Source organism: Dendropsophus ebraccatus, chromosome 9 (genome assembly GCF_027789765.1).
Source record: "Dendropsophus ebraccatus isolate aDenEbr1 chromosome 9, aDenEbr1.pat, whole genome shotgun sequence".
Taxonomy (NCBI): domain Eukaryota; kingdom Metazoa; phylum Chordata; class Amphibia; order Anura; family Hylidae; genus Dendropsophus; species Dendropsophus ebraccatus.
In genome coordinates this window covers 83,339,452-83,358,116 of record NC_091462.1, presented here as the reverse complement: position 1 = coordinate 83,358,116, position 18,665 = coordinate 83,339,452, and the positions used below count along the sequence as shown (strand labels likewise).

Below are 18,665 nucleotides of genomic sequence, written 5' to 3'. Positions count from 1 at the left end.
GAGTCCTGGCTGCCAGGGTAAATGATGCTATGTTGAACATGGCGCATGTGAAGAGAAGATAGCATCTCTGGCCTGTGACTTTTATTTAACTGGCAACACATGAAAAATATTTAGAAGCTGAAATAAAACTGACACAACTGTAGCTCCAGTTTTCCATTTTCAAGCAATGTTAAGGAAAGCCTGCCAGCTCGGTAATGCCCTTAAAGTTGCCCCTATAACGTTTGCTGTAGTGCACAACATTCTGTCTGTAAATTTTCTCTGATGCTTCACTTTCATTGTAGAACCACTATTCTAGGCAGCCCTGGCATGTGGTGAGCAGAAGAGTACAGGGGAGCATCTAGTCCCATGCTCTCCTTTCACCCACTTAGGGCCCTATTCCACCGGACGATTATCGTTCAGATTATCGTTAAATCGTTCGAATCTAAACGATAATCGTTCGGTTGAAATGCAGTTAACGATTAACGACCGAACGAGAAATCGTTGATCGCTTTATAAGACCTGGACCTATTTTTATCGTTGCTCGTTCGCAAATCGTTCGCATTGAATAAGACATCGTTCAGTCGTTCGCAATAGATACGAACGCAATAGCGAATAAATAGCGAAGAAGAAACTATCGCAATTACGATCATAAGTAACGATTATCGTTCCATGGAAATGAGTGAAAGTTTTCAGGTCTTTCGCAATAGTGGTCGTTTGAGATCGTTAATCGTTAACGATTATACAAACGATAATCATCCGGTGGAATAGGGCCCTTAGGCTTGACTGGTCCTGTGAATGCCACCTGCAACCTTTGGCACCACACCTTTTGAGGTGAATCAATGTGATATTTTGAGTATACAGCCCCTATACAAAACTGCTATATGTGTTTCTATTGTGAGAGACTACACATAAATTATAAAATGCAACACCATGCCAACTCTCACCTAGTGCATACAATCTCTCTCAGGTGCTCGGACTCCAAAAAGTCCAGCGCGGATAGAGATCCTTCCAAAAACAGCCGTCCATGCACACATTAATTGCATTGGGTAGCTTTAAATATCTATTAAAAATTGGCCCAGTCAAGTAATCCATTGATTTCCCATTGATTTTTTAAATTCTTTTAAGATTATTATCTTAAAATTATTATTATCTATACTATATACTCTGCTGAATATTGCTTATAAATAGTGTAAAGAGTTGTACAAAATACTTACAAATAATTTTCATAATACTGTATAGAAGAAAAAGTTTATGATGGTGGTGGTTCCATAACCCTACTTTTTTTGTGTGTGTGTGTGTTTTTTTTTTCTATGCTTTCCAAATTCCTATTCATCGTCTTTTATGCCCCAGATTAATCCCGCAAGGTACAGAACCACCGTCTATGAATGAAACAAGTCAAGGAAATTAGTAAAAGTCATAGACATGATATCTCCAAGACAACAAGAGGAGGTTGGAAAAAATCCTGCGTTATAATGAGAGTTGTCTCAGGTCCCCGCTGGGTGGGGAGATGTCGGACGTCTAGTGTGATTAGCTTTTGTTTCATAGATAGGATTCCAACTAAAGCATGGAAAACTTGGCAGTAGCTGGTGGTATGGAGGTCTTTAGAGGTTCATTATGCATTACAAACTACAAGAAAAATATTCTTTTGTTATCTGGCAACTTTCTTATCTGATCTGAGGCCATTTTATTTCTGGAACTTTTCCAGTCTACAAAGAATAATATCCCCACCCAGGAATGTTTTCAATTATTTAGAAAGCTCAAACCGGAATTTAGGATAAAGTAAAGATTTAAATGTATTATGAAATTGTCACTTAGAACTTTCTGGCATTTGGCTATTATAGGATTATATGTAGCCGCAGAGTAGTTCATATGCTAGCTTACTTTCCAGTGTCACTTTCTAGGGATTTTGCCTAATATTACAATGCCAACGTAAACGTCCAAACTGTAGTGTGTTTGTTTGTTGTGTGTATTTCAGTAATTCATGGCGTATTACTATCCGTAGTAAGTCTATAAACTGCATAGGGGTTCAAACACTAAACTCTTTGAGTTGCATTTCCCTCTAAAATAAAACTAAAATCAGCTATCAATTTGAATCATTGAGTTTTAAAAAGTTGTCACTGAGACAAAGCAGAAGATATCAATGGTAGAGGCCGACACCAATTGTTAGATTGAAGAAGTAAAGGCACTTTTCCAAGATCCAATAAATCCACATCATTACTGAACAGTATTAGTAAGTGTATTTACTGCACTTACTGACAGCAGCTCACTGTGTACCTCATAGAGCTAATATCAGACTCCCCTCCTCCAGGCTGTACTGCCCTGCTCTGTGGTGAGTCTGTCCATAAGATTGCTGACATGGAGGAGCATGTCCCCATGCTCCATCCCCAGTGTCCTCCACTGAGCCTGTATTTGCCTATGGAGGACACTGGGGCAAAGCATGGTCACACACTCCCCCATGTCAGCCATCTTATGAACAGAATCACCACAGAGCAGGGCAGCACAGCCTGGGGGAGGGGAGACTGATATTAGCTCTATGTGGTAAGTGCTGTGAGTACGCTTACTAATACAGTACACTGAACTATTTTACTATAAAATGACCAACCCCTTTAAAATCAATTAGTAGAGCCCCATAAATACTCTATTTCCATACTGTATGGCACCAGGAAGACCTTCAGTTCTATTTCACTGGAAGTAATTTATAACGGCTGAGCCAAAACTATCAGTGACCTCAAAATAATGGATTACATACCAAGGGGACTGGCAGACTTTAGGAAACACCTGACTACTAAAAATGGAGAGACGCTCAGTAAAAACAGGGGTTACAACCATTTACACTAACACAATTGTATTGACGATATGAGGATATGCTGGAGACTTTGAAAATAAAATAAAATACTGGGAAACTCTGAATCCCAATCCGTCAAACCTACATTAGACCTCAGTAGTGTGAAGATGTCACAAGTACAGTACATAAGCTTATTAAAGCCCAGGAGAGGCCATTGCTAGCGTGAAAATGCTCTGAGGACACCTTAACCTTGGTGACATGGTACATTCTGTTTGATCAAATAGTTTGCTAAGATCCTTACTTTTTAATATCTACAGAGCAGGTGTTTATCATGTGTACACTGGGAGGAGTATATAAGGTAAGCCCTTGCACCTGTGGGTTGCTGTTGCACCTTCTGGGTTTTTTTTGTCTGTACTTAAGCCACAAGTAGCGTGCAATCTGCATTCAGTCATAGACGTGCTGCCAATTTTCCCTTTTTTACAGTACATAAGCTGTAGAAACAGTTGACAGCTGGAATATAGCCCTTGCCTTAGAGAGTACATGCCATTAGAAAAACTGACTTGTAAAAAAAAAGTTTTGATCTGTCAGGGTCTGAGTGAGAACGAGAGTGAGTGTGAAGGTCTGAGCAGAACGAGACTCCCAGCTCTTTCTCCTGATCAGTCACGGTCTGAACACTCAGACCCAAACCATTGAAAACTTGTGGCATGTCTCTGTGACCTAATCTAAGAAGTCCAAGTGTATCGCTTGGTGATTTCAAAATCTCAAATGTTTTCTGTGCATCCAGTTTGCTTGATAAAGGCCAAAATGTTGTGTTGTACAGGGTGCACAATAAACTTTTGAGATTTTGAAACTGCAATGCTGTTGGACTTCTTGGATTTTGATACACTGGCCAGCCTCGAAGATTGATGGCTTCCAGCGTGCATCCACTTCTGTGCAGTTTCTGGGATCATTGGTGCTATTGGACTTTCTTTATATTTGTAATTTCTCTTTGACATGCCTGAAGTTTTTTCTTATGACAAGTACTCTTTCAGCTATCCTTTACTTCGCTTTAACTACTTTGCCTACTGACCAAAGGATTACAAACTGACTGACTAAGGAGAACAGGCGGCGTTTTTTTAAAAAAGGACCTTTCCACTGGGATCCCCGCAGGTAATATAAAAATAAAGAGTGATGTACCTGATGGTTCATTCGCTTTTATTATCAGTAGGGGTGTGACCTTTGGGACCCCACCAATCTTAAGAAAGATAGGGGCTATGGTACTGATTAGTGCAGGGCCGGCATCAGCATCAGGCTTACACGGCAAGTGCCAGGCCCACAGTGCCTCTAGGAGCCCAGAGAGGGAGAGGGGCCCAGTGTTCTAATGTCCAGCCTCCTTACTGTACTGCAGGGTGAGCAGGCTGAACATCAGAAAACACAGGAGAGGGAGCAGGACCTGCAAAGAGAGAAAAAAGGATGAAGGACCTGATCACATGACCTGAAGGTCCTCAACCTTACAGTGTGGAGAGCAGCCCAACAGAGAGGAAGAGGGAGAAGACTGAGCTGTAAGTGTTGTGTGTTAGTGTCTGAGTGTGTCAGTGCCGGTCAGTCAGTACCTGTGTCTGTCAGTGTCCATAAGGCAGTAAGTTAGTGTGTATCAGTCAGTCAGTGTCTGTGTCAGTCTGTCAGTGTCAGTAAGCCAGTGTGTGTCAGTCAGTCAGTCAGTGTCTGTGTCAATATTGTCAGTTTGTGTATGTTAGTGGTGTCTCAAGTGATTGTGCATAGTGTATGGATGATGGCTCTGTATGGCTCTGTCACCTGAGGGCCTGCAAAAACCTGGCGCCAAGCATGGATTAGTGCTACAGCTCCATCACTGTTATTTTTCATGTACCGCAGCTCACCTACAGTCCCATTCAAGTGAATAGTTTCACTTGCTGGTCCCTGCAAATCCAGGTGGCCACTGCATCACTGTGCAAATTGGAACAGTGAAGACGTTTTAGCTCTGATTATTCTCAGGATTGATGGGATCCCAGAGGTCAGACCCCGACCGGTCATAAAAGGATGGCATATCCTAGCAAAGGGGAATACCCCTTTAATGAAATAATACAAATTATGCATCGGGGAAGCATTAAAGCTTATGACACTGGTACCTTTCACTGTACATGAATTGCCTGCTGTATACTGTAGGACGCTCAATCAGTGCGTTTACATACTTTTCTACATATTTTTCATCTTGTCATCAAACCACTTACTGTGACCGCTACCAAACGCACATATATTGCTAGTCATCATTGTGGAAAATCTCAAGCATGTAAAACACTAATAAGATTCTATGAATGAAAGCACTATAGCGGGTGCACTCCTGCGGTTAGAACATTCTCATTCAGAAGAACATCAATAACTGGAGGCTCTAGAAACTCTCAGCCACTGCCCACTTTCTCACAGTGCCTTCCAGTAATCTCGCTGCTACTTCAGTATCAGCCTAAGACTGTGTCCAAGGAATCTGGTGAATTTAAAGAATATTCCTAACCCACGAGACTGAATATTCCATGTACGTCTAGATTATTACAGTCTAGTATCTATATTTATTATATATTAGATTAGAACTGAATGTTGTAAGTCTACCAAATTCACCAAATTTTTATTACTTTCAAATTAACTGGTCCCAGCAAGTGCCACAGATTTCTAATTTACTTCTATAAAAAAATCTCAAGTCTTCCAGTATGTATCAGCTGCTTTATGTCCTGCAGGAAGTGGTGTATTCTCTCCAGACTGGCACAGTGTCCTTTTAGCTACTAGGAGTATGGACGTGTAGCTGTAATATGCAACCCTTACATAGACAATTATATGAAAGCATACTCAGTTGGAATTTTATGATGACATATTTGGTGAAGTCTGTACTTCAATTAAGCCTAGTAATGAAGTAGTATCTAAATTTTACCACAAGATGTCACTGTTATCTGTTTGTGCACTATATTGCACAGCTGTAGTGAACAAGGGGTGATTGTTTGTTGTAATCTGCGCACCAATGAGAGCTGTTCTTTCCTTTCACCTATCTCTATCCTTCTTTCTCTTTACACTGTCTTCACCACTCACAGGGGACATTACACATCCTGGAGAAAGTTATGCCAGGTCCCCCCTCCAGTCAGTCCAGTGTAGTCTAGTCTAGTGTGTGGTAGTGGATAGATGCACATGGGAGACACAGAGACCTTTTCTTCAAAAGCTACACCTATTCCTAGTATGCAGTGCTAAGCTACTCGGGAGAGGACAAAGTAAGAAAACCCCCTAACCTATGCTGTGAACACTTCTAAAAGAGCAGGACAGTATCCTTCAACAAGAAGAACTGACCCGGATAGAGAAAAGTTGCTAGAAGCCTACATACTCTATCTTGCAGCACAGGTGTAACAAGGTAATTTGGCTACCTTGCTCAACTCAGGTAACAAGGTCTGAGGCTTGTACCACCCTAATAGGACGAGTCACCCGACACTGTAGGGGAGTCAGGTGGTATCACAACAAAAAAGGTCGAAACACAGGCACAAGTATCTTTTCTACTTTTAAGTATCCTTCAGTATTCTAATTCTTCTTCTTCTAAAGTTCCGGCAGAGCACATTTATACCCTGGGTTTGGACTCTAGGCACAAACTCCTCTCCACTATTCTGAACTCTCAGCACAAACTTCTCTTTGCTTTTCAGAACACAACCAAGTCAGCTCAGCTTTTCTACACCAAAGTCTCACAGATTCTGTTCTGTCACATATACTGTCTATGATCAACTGTTGTACAAAGTGTTTTCACAGTAAAGAAGATTTTATTTATGATAACAAGACTTAGTTAGGAGTTAGTTCCGGCACCTACACAGTAACTACTCTATCCCACAAGGGTATAGCTCACCACCTTAAACTAAAAGCAGGTGTTCCTCCATACCTGTGTGCCCAAATGGCACTGGCGTCACGACAGTACAACCACCGGCTGAGCTATACTCCAACCAACCACCATAGAAGTGGCGTCACACGGTACCATCCAGCAAGTAACCGGTCAAGCTAACACCACATATATCAGCTACAAAAGCTGAAGAGCTTTTGTATAAGGTTGTGCCCCTTTAACTTAACCATCACATCCTTGCATATAATAAGAACCAATAAGAACTTGTTGTATAGCATCCACATACATTGCCTTTCTACAGTACCTCATAGTTCAAATGGGAAGACTGGCAGAGGTTTCTGACAGTTTCAGCTGCATCTTCTCCTCCTGGCTTGGCGGGACCGGTTTCCTTTTCATACATCAGATTGGTCACATAAACCCTACCAGGCAGCTCTTAAAGCAAAAAGCATACACATACAAAATGAATGTAAAGACCAACTTTCTTTTAGGTTTAGGTTTAAAGGGGTATTCCACTCAAACATAACTTTTCATATGTTGTTGCCCAAGGTGAGACAAAAAATTAATTCCATACTTATTATTATCTATACAGTCTTCTTCCCCCATTTCTCAGATGCTTTCTGCTAAAGACACAACAATCTGTGTGTGAGCTTTTCTCTCCCACCTCCTTTCTGAAGGCCCTATTCCACCAACAGATCAGACGACAGATTTTCTGCCAAAGATTTGAAGCCAAACCCAGGAGTGGATTTGAATAGAGGAGAAATCCAGTCTTTCCTTTATGACCTGTTCTCTGTTTATAGTCTGTTCCTGGGTTTGGCTTCAAATCTTTGGCAGATAATCCGTCGTCAGCTCTGTTAGTGGAATAGGGCCTTGAGACAGTTGATGTAAACAAGTTTCTGACTAGCTTTATCTGCAACATTGTAGCTTCTTTGTAATACTGGGAGGATTAATCACATTAGCAACTTGACCTCAGAATAACCCTCGCAGCATTACAAAGAAGCTACAATGTTGCAGATAAAGCCAATCAGAAACATTTTTACATGAGCTGTCTCAGAAGGGAGGGGGGAGACAAGCTCACATACCGTTTTTGTGCCTTCAGCAGAAAGCAGAAGCTCACAACTGGGAGAAGGAGACTAAATAGATAATAACAAGTATTAAAGAATGATTCTGATTTCTAACCTTTATTTGGCATAGTATCTACTTCTGTTTTCTGCAGTTTAAGAACAGTTTCAGTGTTTGTTTTAGCGCCATTTCCTTCTCTGGAAAATAGTGTGACGAGATGAGATTCCCTACAGGTAGCTTCTGCTAAGACACCATCTTTAAAATATTGCATGCATTCCAGATTGGAATCAAGAATTTGCTGTGGAAAAAAAATATATGGATAATTATTAAAGAATATTATTCATAAATATTATTCATGAGGTTCAGGGAGCATTATTAGCCTCAGTTATTTACCTATGAAATAGCGAAATGAGATGTTAGACATTAAAACTCACTGTGTATGAGAGATAACACTGACAAGTAAAATGTGATTTGATCTCATTTTGAACAGAAATTATATTCTAATAAGATGCTTGTTTAGGCTATTTTCGTAAAACCATTATTACGAAAGTATACTTTACCTTGGCGTCTATAGGATCCCGGCCGGAGCGTATACACATAGCATACGCTCTGGCCGGGATCCCTAGCACTGCCGTAAACAACTGACGTCAGTTTTCTGCGGCCGCTATTCATTGAATAGCGGCCGCAGAAAACCCTGCCAGTGCACACTATGGAGCTAGCGGCTCCGGCCGCACGCTCCATAGTGTGCAGTGGGGAGTTCTGATGCGGGCGCGCACGGATGCGACCGCATCAAAACTCTGCGACCCTAAAGGTCATCCAGCCGGTACTGCAGTACCGGCCGGTATAATCTTTTCAGACCCGGCCGGGTCACGGAACCGCCGATCTCATACGTTGTGTGAACATGGCCTTATGTATTAAACCAATTTAATGCAGGTAAAAAAAAAAAATATAACAACTGATGCAGCCTTTTTGGCTTTTTTTTCCCCTCACAGTAAAAGCATAATACAGGTGTAAAAAAATGTTGGAAAAAAATACAACAATGCAATGTGTTATACTAAAGTTAAAAAAAAAAACAGCGGACATTGTAAAATATGTTTTTCTTTTACACTTTATACTTTCAGGACTGGACCAGAAATGGCCTTAAGAACCAGGGCCAATTTTTCAAATCTGACCTGTCTCACTTTATGTGGTTATAGCTCTGGGTTGCTTTAACTTATCCTAGCAATTCTGAGTCTGTTGTTTTTTGACGTATTGTACTAAGTTAGTGGTTAGTTTGAATTTTCTGCAGTCACCACGTGTGTTAAATCTTTCAATAGTGTTATTACCAGTGTTATTATGCATGCGGGGATACCAAATATGTGTACTTTTTTCTACATTATTATTTTTAAACAATTTGCATTATTTGACCGCTGTGTATTATGCCTCTTACATGGCAGAGTTTGATCGACTTACATAGCAATGACACTAGAGGCCTCTAGTTGTCATAGCTACCAATGAGACGTGAACAGAGGAAGATTTCTATCTCTTTTCTCCCTATAGATGCTGCGATGACACTGACCTCAGCATCTACAGGGTTGACTGCTGGGAATCTGAGGACAACTCTGGTCCCAGTGGTTGCAGCGAGTGCCTGGCTATCACTAACAACCACGGAAGGCACTGGCACAGCTTCTGTGCCTGTGACATCCATGGGATTCACTATATTTCCATTTCTGAGAACTCACCACAAAACAATAGTTTTTTACCACCCACATGTGAAAACAACACTCCTATACAGTTATACTGGTATAACATCAAGCAATAAAATCTATATAACTTTCAATTGGCATGGTGCATGTTATAAAAAGAGTTATTAAATACAATACTGATTTTAACTGGCCTTGTAAAGTCTACTTTTCTGGAAGGAAACCAGCTCATCCCAATGAAGGTTAGGTTAGACTAGATAAACAGAAGGCTGTTATGGTGGTCCAAGAATAGCTAACTTATTCTAGCAAAATATCATATCTGGCACTAGGTCTACAAATAACTTGTCAAAACAAAGTTAGATCATTTATTAAAAGGGTTTAAAATGTTAAGCTATGAACAGTAGCATTTAAGAAGCTAAGCCCTCTATAAATATTTTGTTGCACTTATGATTCGACTTGTGGGAAATTACAGTAAAGCTAGCTCAAAATTCAAAAACTAAATTCAAGAATTGCTGAAGAAATTGTCCAATTTGGAAAAAGAAAACCTTTTTAAGCAATAATGCCTTGCTGATCAAAGGGTGTCAAAACCACAGAGTCTAGCTGTAATCTGTGGGGGAAACTAATTGCTAGACTTGCTTTTAATTGCCCCACCGCAGTCACTTATTGGCTAGGCAGGACCTACTGGAATTGGGAGCCTCAGATGCAGCCGGATCATGGACCAGGTAAAGTATGCTGGGTGGCAATGAAAATTCCGCTGTGACTATGTAACCCCATTCAAACTCACAGTAGCAACAATTGCAGTGGATTTCGCTGCAGGACTCGCAGCAAGAAATCCGCTACGTGTGAAGCTGCCCTTAGGCTGTATTTTACCTCAATTATACTGTGTGTGACAATTACCAGACAAATCACAAGGTCCAGATGGCATTCAGCCTAGTATTCTAAGGGAGTTAAGTAATATCATAGACAGATTATTTCTAACATTTAATATGGACAGGATCTGTTCTACAGGATTGATGCATAGCAAATGTGGTACCAATAATTAAAAAGGGGTCAAAAAGCAATCCTGGAAACTATAGGTCTGTAGGTTTAAAGGCTAACAGCAGGTTAGATAACTTACCCTGCAGTTATATTCCCTTAGTTCTGGGGATGTTGAGAATGATCTGAGGACTGATCCCTCCCATGACCCACCCCTTCTAATGAATATTGAGGCAGCGCTGCAGTGGTGTCATTCCAGGGCTCATCTCTGTGGAGCACCAAATGTATATTTAAAAGGGAGGTGGACCGGGCGGGTAGATCGGTGTGCTAGATCGGTGGTAATCCTGGCACTGAGTATAATGGTAAGAAATCACTTTTATTTTCAGCATCCCCTTCCTTATGGAAACATAGCAGCATGTTAGAGTCTTATTGCCTGCTGTTAGATTCTCTTTAACCTCTATTGTGGGTAAAGAGATGCTATACTGCAGTATTTTAAAGAGAATAAATGTATAATGGCATTACAGCTCAAAGGACACAAAAAAAACAACAACAGCAAACACCGTTTCTGTACTCACCTCTACTCCTTGAACTGTCTCTATTCAAATTTCCCACCGATTGCGGGTCCCTGGAACTCTTGTCGGCATCTTCTTCTCTGCATCACTTCCTTCTTCTTCTTCAGCCAGCAATGTCAGATGACTGACAGCTTGCTCAGCCAATCGAAGCTGAGCAAGCTGTCAGTCATCTGCTGACGTCTCACAGTGGGGCTGGCCCACTGTGAAGACGTCATTGACACAAGATGGCACTAGGATCAGGTAGGTATGTGTTTTAATACTTCCGCAGAGGGTGGGGGGGTGATAGGGAAGGGGGACAGAACGGTAATTAAAGCACATTCCAAAGTTATTTAACTTTGTAATATGTTTTCATTAGTGGGGGGGGGGATCACAGCCACAGACCGCACAGCTCTGGAAGTCGGGTCGTGACATCACCATGTTATCCAGGAAGTGAAGCCTTGATGCAGTAGTAAGTGCAGGGGAAAAAGCACTTTATAAGCATTTCCCATAACTAGTGTCTATTGGGGATTTGTATAACTTTTTACATTTTTGCCAGACTTCTCCTTTAAGTGCTGTGCCCTTTGTATGAGGACAGGCATCCCATCGATACACAAGACTACCCTCAATTGGTCCCTGAAGATTGTATTTTAGAAAGAGCATCCAGTAGATGGTAGAGAACATCTGTGAATAGGAACTAAGTGAGGTTTCTGTGGCTGCCATAGATTGTAATGGAATCTTCTGTAGTTTACAGTCTGGAACATTGAGTCCAATAAAAAGGGTAATGTGAATATTCTGCAAAGCTGCGTAACGGTTGCTGGAGAATACGTGTAGCCATTGTCCCTAAACAATTGGTCCAGATACTTACAGTTTTACCAGGAAGAGGGACTGATCTCAGAGACGTGGATCCTAATATCCTGTTTGAACACTGAGTCAAATCTTTTTTCTTCCAGACAGATCGTCCTCTAAACCCATATGTCGTAAGGCATCTTCCTAAGACATCCACCTGCAAAGAAAAGATACTATACTGATGCTGATATCATAAAGTATTACATCTACAATGCAAATATAATGTATGGGGTCCTCCAGTTACAGTATGTGCATATTAACATCTGCTACCCAGCCATAAACCATGGACACAGCAGAGTCATTCAGCTGAAGCCAAACCTGATCCCTCAGGAGCATAGTGTGGGAATGTTCATCCCACTATGTAACACTCACAGACAGATGGTGAGAATAATTATAGTGCTGAACACAACTACAGGAAAACAGGAAAGTCAGTGGTAAGTAAGGAAAAATGGTGGGAATAGGAGACAACAGACATGGATACCTAACCACATTGGTGTCCAACTTACAGACCTCCAACTGTTGCAGAACTACAATTCCCATCTCTGGATTTGGCTGTCCAGGCATGATGGGAAAAGTAGTCTTGCAGCAGCTAAAGGGCCGCGAGTTTGACACTTGTGTTTTACCTCATCAATGCTCCGTCCAGCAGAAGGCGTCTTAAGGTTACCCTGCAGGACACTTAGAATCCCTCTCTTGACATTAAGAGCCCATGTCTTCTCCTCTCGCACAGGACAAATCCTTTGTATTTTCCCATCATGATATGAAAACTGCAGGGGATGCATTTCTAGAATGTCCCTGTCGCCATCACAAAGGGAAAAAATAAATTATATACACAAGAATTATTAAGAATAATATGATCACAGAACATGTCATACCTTCTTACAGTATCCACATGCAATCTTTCTCCTATCTATCTATCTATCTATCTATCTATCTATCTATCTATCTATCTATCTATCTCCTATCTATCTTTATCTATCTTCATAAATCACTGGTCAGACCACACATGGAATACTGTGTACAGTTTTGGGCACTGGTATATAAGAAGGACACAGCTGAACTGGAGCGGGTGCAGAGGAGGGCAGCAAAGGTCATTAAAGCGACTTTGTAGCTACAATCTGACCCCTCAAACCGCTTGTACCTTCAGATAGCTGCTTTTAATCAAAGATCTGTCCTCCGGTCCGTTTGGCAGGTGATGCAGTTATTGTCATAAAAAATTACTTTTAAAATTGCAGCTCCGTGCCCTATGGGAGTATCTGTGCCCTAACTTTGCACCACCCCCTCTGTCCCTCCTCCCCGCCCTCCTCATCATTAGGAATGCTCCAGGCAGATTGCTTCCTAACCTAAGTGGTTTGGGGGGGGGGGTCAGATTGTGGGTACAGAGTCGCTTTAAGGGAATGGGTGGGTTACAGTACCAAGACAGGTTATCAAACTTGGGGTTATTTACACTAGAAAAAAGACGTCTTAGGGGCGATCTGATCACAATGTACAAATATATGAATGGACAGTACAGAGGTCTTTGTAGTGGTCTTTTTACTCCTAGGTCTGTAACCATGACAAGGGGGCATCCTTTACATCTAGAGGAAAGAAGATTTCACCATCAGCATCAATGCGGATTCTTTACTGTACAAGCGGTAAGACTGTGCAACTCTCTGCCACATGATGTTGTCATGGCCGATTCATTAGATAAGCTCAAGGGAGGCCTGGATGCTTTTCTTCAATGATAAAATATTACAAGTTATGGACATTAGATTTCTGGGGATATGTTGATCCAGGATTATTCTGATTGCCATTGGAGTCGGGAAGGAATTTTCTCCCTGTGATGGGGCAATTGGTATCTGCCTCATAGGGGTTTTTACCTTCCCCTGGATCAACTCAGTAGGGTTTCTCTAGGTTGACAAGAGATGGACTCTTGTCTTCTTTCAACCCTATTAACTATGTTACTATGTTACTATCTATCTATCTATCTATCTATCTATCTACTGTATCTATCTCATATCTATCTATCTATCTATCTATCTATCTATCTTCTATGTATCTATCATCTATCTATCTATCTATCTATCTATCTTCTATGTATCTATCATCTATCTATCTATCTAATGACATATGAATCAGATGGCCTCGTAGTAACCCATAACTACTTTTCTAACTGCTTTTCAAGTAGTAAAATGAGTAAAAAGTGAGAAATGTAGTAAAAATAAAGAGTGCAAAGCCATTAATAGATTTTCCCAATAGCTTATGTATTTGATTTCAAATCAGAGCTTGTTAGTGAAGGTAAAGTGCCGATTGGTAATCAGCCACTCATCTACTGTACTATTCAAGGTGCCGACTGAAAGCTGCTCCACCAATCAGCACTTATCAAATACAGCACTGCTAATTGGTCCATAATTATACAGGTCACTGAACTAAAGGTCTGGCCATTACAAAGAGAAGGGACGAGCAGTGCAAGCTAAATCAGGGGTTATAGCTGTGTTACACTTTTTACACATGTCCAATTACCATCTATAGAACTTACTAAAAATTCATAAAACTGCCCACTGGTCTGTTTCTGCAATGCCGGCCATTTAACCTTCCTACATTTATATTTTACCATGATAAACCCCTAAAGTAGCATATGTGATAAGGATATAAAGGAATCCATGTTGTTCTGTTTTCACCTTAACTCATTGAATTCCTTCTGTGAACCTTGCTTTGATGTTACATTTGCCTTTAAGTGTGAATTCTGAATCTATAAGAGAATACAAAAAAAAAAGGAATGTTAACACAACATAAAATTTATTCTGGAATTCACAGTTGATACATAAGCAGTGGGAAATGTGTAAATGCTGATATCTCTTGGGCAGTGCCCATATATACTGTATACATTGTATGGTTTCCTATTACAACTGCTTTAATAAAAGGTATAGGCATGTCCTATACACAATGGAACACATTTATTATGAGTTTTGCACAAAAAGGTTTTGTGCAAGCGCACCAAAACTGTGGTACACAGCAACTGAGAATCACTTATTATGCACCAAACATAGCGCATTATAGCAACATAGCATAGTGCACTAAACATGTAAACCAAATATACCATACAACCTGTATATGGTTTAGTTCTCCTATTTTGACAGTGTTAAATACAGTGGTCTGAGTTTCTATATTTATGGGCTATATGCTCAACAAGGGAGAATTTCAGCAGACATATAACACCACTTCTATCTAACTACAGGAATTTGCAGAGGGAGCTTCATGTCCAGTATTGGATTGCTACACTGTATTTATACTTATACATATATACATACTTAGGCTATGTTCACACACTGTAAGAGACGGCCGTTCCAGAACGTCCGGTCTCTGAAAAGATCATCCCGGCCGGTACCGGATGGATGATCTTTAGGTCCGCAGAGTTCTGATGCAAGCGCATCTATGTGTGCCCGCATCACAACTCCCCACAGCTCACTATGGAGCCTGCGGTCGGAGCTGCTCGACCACATAGTGTGCACTGACAAGGTTTTTCAACGGCGTTGCTAGGAATCCCGGTCAGAGTGTATACTATGTGTATACACTCCGGCCGGGATTCCCTCAGAAGGCAGGACTATGTAAGTTCCATGGGAATCACAGCTGTGATTCCCACTGAACTTACGTTGTGTGAACATAGCCTTATACATATATTTATACTTATTTTACTTATAATAAAAAAAAAAACTATACCCACCTTTAAAAGCATATGACATTTTCCTATGACTTCTATCTGAACCAAACATTCTAATGTTAGAAGACTCTTGTCCGAGGAAGTTCCTTGTAAAAATGTCGCAGTGACTGTAGAATAACTGTAGGTGTATCTGTATCCCTTCTGGAATGCCAGCTGACCGGTACCTAAGAAGACAAGATGTGTAAAATAAAAGGAACAAACCAATCCTCATACCTAGAAATGACAATTGCAGATGCACTGCCTTAGGTTCTATGAGTTTCTATGGAGCATGAGTTGTCGACCACAGTCCATAATGCCAATTAAACTTGATTTAGCTTCTTTTTCTGGAAAGTTTTATAGTTACTTTTATAGGAATGTGTGACCTTAGAAAGTTTAGTTTTTTTTCCAAAAAGGACCACCACTTTTTTCTATGGGCTGTGCATTTCAGTCCCATTGAAGTTAATAGGGCTGAGCTGCAGAACCAAAAACAGTCCTTGGACTAGAATACTGCTGTTTTTGTAACAGAGAACTTTCATACATTCTTGTAGCACTCATATAGAAATATGATTGCACATTGAGTATTAATGAAACTTCCAGATTCAATATTTTTTTAATTAGACCTTTATTATTGTTATAAAAAGCCAGAGTAAGGAAAAAATTTCATTGTGGGAAAAAAAGTTCCACTAAATGCAGATGTTATGGCCAGCTCTTCAGTTTATACAGTAATTAGCTCTACGTCTATGAGGCAACACAAAGGAGCGTGAAACTTTGCATGTGTGACTCATAGGCAGACAACTCAGAATCGTCTTCAGATGTTTCATGTAAGGAAAACAGCTGATGTCATGTGATTTATAGTTTGGTTGTACTATATCATTCAGTACTCACAAAAACAAAAGGTTCATGTAGAGGAAAACACAGTAATTATTCATCAGTCAGAGCATTAGAAAGTTGTCACTTGGGATCTGGGATTGTCTTACTAGATGGAGTCTTCGAGCAGTGAACTATATGTATACAATATACCGCAATTGACAATTGTGCAGATTTACTGAGGAGTCTTAAAACATTGACACATGCCAAGCCAAAAATCTCTCCAAAAAGAAAGACTACCCATCTGTCGATACAGTAGCTGTGTCAGGTTTATTGCCCCTTTTCAATACAGAGCAGGGTGTTGGTTAGTTAGTGAGTGCCCTATTGTCATATGATCGGTCATATGATCGCAGGGATACGGGCAAGGGGCAATAACCACAAAACAGCTGTCTGCAGATGGGCAGTCTTTCCTTTTCAAGAGCTTTTTGGCTTGGCATACAATACATGCTAGTGCAACACTGACAGCCGCCTTATTAAAGTAGTGGGAGAGCTGTTTTGCATATATTTTCTTCCCAGAATTCCCAGAAGAGCAGGAATGGCCTTTGAGTTTCTACACATCTGTGTAATCCTCTTCTTAAAGTGTACGTGTCGTTAAAACTTTTGAAATTTAAATCAGCTGGGGATGTGATATAAAGCATGTTTGCAATTTACATTATTTTCATTCATTATAGTTATCCTGCTTTTAAACAGAGCTATACTTACTTGTATCCAGGTCCAGTCTCCTGAAGGCAGATTCTTAGTCTTAGGGAATTAGTATGCCTTTGATCGCCTTCTAACATGCATAAGTTGTAGTGGAAATCTACGCCAGCCCCGAGCTGGAATATATGTCTGTGGCTGCCACACAGGGAGCCCCAGAATTGTTGGGATTTACTTAAAGGGGTATTCCACCCTAGAGGCAAAAAATGAAATGCTCTCAAACCTAGCTGTTCTTACTCACAAAGTCTCCTTAAGTATTTTAAGCAATCCCTGTCTTTCTAGCTGCCATTCCTGAGTTTTCTACAACTGGTCTACATCCAAGATGGCGCCGGCCAGGGAACAACATTTCCCATTATGCTGTGCTCCTCCCTAATTGGTCCGTGATGTAGCAGAGCTGAAACCCACATGATGTAGCAGAGCTGATACCCACATTATGTAGCAGAGCTGATGAGGTAGCAGAGAGTATCCCCACATCATGTAGCAGAGCTGATACCCACAGATCAGATCAACATGGTTGCTGTGTAATGTGGAGTCTATATGGGGATGTCACCAGGAGCTGCCCCCCAGTCTGGACCCCTGCAGTGACAGCAGAACCTTCAGGCCAGGCTTGGCTTTGGGATCAGGCACTGCGTACAGGCTAATAACCTTCAGCGGGAGTGTTGGCTGGTTGGTTGGCTGGTGGGTGAGGTGCCAGAAATGGTGATGTGGGGATGACTGGGTATGCACTGCCAGTGGCGGGGGGTTTGGTGGGTGAGGTGACAAGGATGACTGAAGATGCGCTGCCATCAGCCAGGGGGAGGGGGGTTGATGGGTAAGGTTTCGGGGATGAGAATGACTGGGGATGCACTGCCAGCCATGTACGGGGAGGGCTGGTGTTGGGTGAGGTGCCAAAGTGTCCAACGCATTGTACACTGCAGCTTGTTGCTCGTTCCTATTCCCTCCAGAAGGGGGTGAGAGGAGGGGGAGGCATAGGCATGGCTGAAGGTGATGTCAGTGGGTCACGTGCCCTCCATCTCTTCACTGGACAAGGTTATAATTGCTAACCTAGCCCACTGAAGAGAGGGAGGACACATGATCCATGTCTCAAAGAGGACTCCAATTAGCTGTTTTTCTGTATCCAGAGGGGGTGAATCCATGTAAAACACATAAAAACAGCACATTACTCAGAACTCCTGCACCCACCTACAAATCATAAAGCTCCTGTTCACAGACAGAACATGAGCATATACACCACTAGTATACAAATATTGGTTCTCCAAATGTCTTTAGTAGGGATGATAATCCTGAACAGATTGCTTTCTATGCCGGGCTGGATTGTCAATGAGACATACAGTAAGCTTTTCTTGTCGGGACATGGCAGCTCCTGATGATTAAGGTTGGTACACTAGTCCCCATTCAGTATTCTTTTCATAACTTCATTTTATAACTCTGTATCGCTCTGTATGTTTTGTTTAATGAATGATGAATGCCAGGTAGGGCTTTGTCTTCCACTGGCTTGTGTATACTATATTTCTGATCGATATAACTACTAAATATTGTAAACGTACTTGGACATTCTGACATACAAGGTCCCAGATCTGCTCCATTTTCTGTTGCACCTATAAGTCAAGAAAAGTCCTGTTTAGTCCAATATACATGTCACTGTATATAGTGCAGAAGCCAAAAAAAAGTACAGTAGCCAAGTAGTAAATCA

General features: G+C 41.1%; 1 protein-coding gene across 2 annotated transcripts in view; it reads right to left on the bottom strand.

Moving 5' to 3' along the window:
- Window positions 1–18,665, bottom strand: part of LOC138801178 (uncharacterized) — a 206,013-nt gene that overhangs the window by 181,935 nt on the left and 5,413 nt on the right. For both annotated transcript variants that reach the window (XM_069983727.1, XM_069983728.1), the window contains exons 2-8: window positions 18,520–18,570; window positions 15,434–15,594; window positions 14,391–14,461; window positions 12,357–12,525; window positions 11,753–11,890; window positions 7,797–7,977; window positions 6,925–7,052 (exon numbers count right to left, since the gene is read on the bottom strand). In XM_069983727.1, coding sequence (XP_069839828.1) covers window positions 6,925–7,052; window positions 7,797–7,977; window positions 11,753–11,890; window positions 12,357–12,525; window positions 14,391–14,461; window positions 15,434–15,594; window positions 18,520–18,570 — 899 coding nt within the window. The remainder of the gene's footprint in view (window positions 1–6,924; window positions 7,053–7,796; window positions 7,978–11,752; window positions 11,891–12,356; window positions 12,526–14,390; window positions 14,462–15,433; window positions 15,595–18,519; window positions 18,571–18,665) is intronic.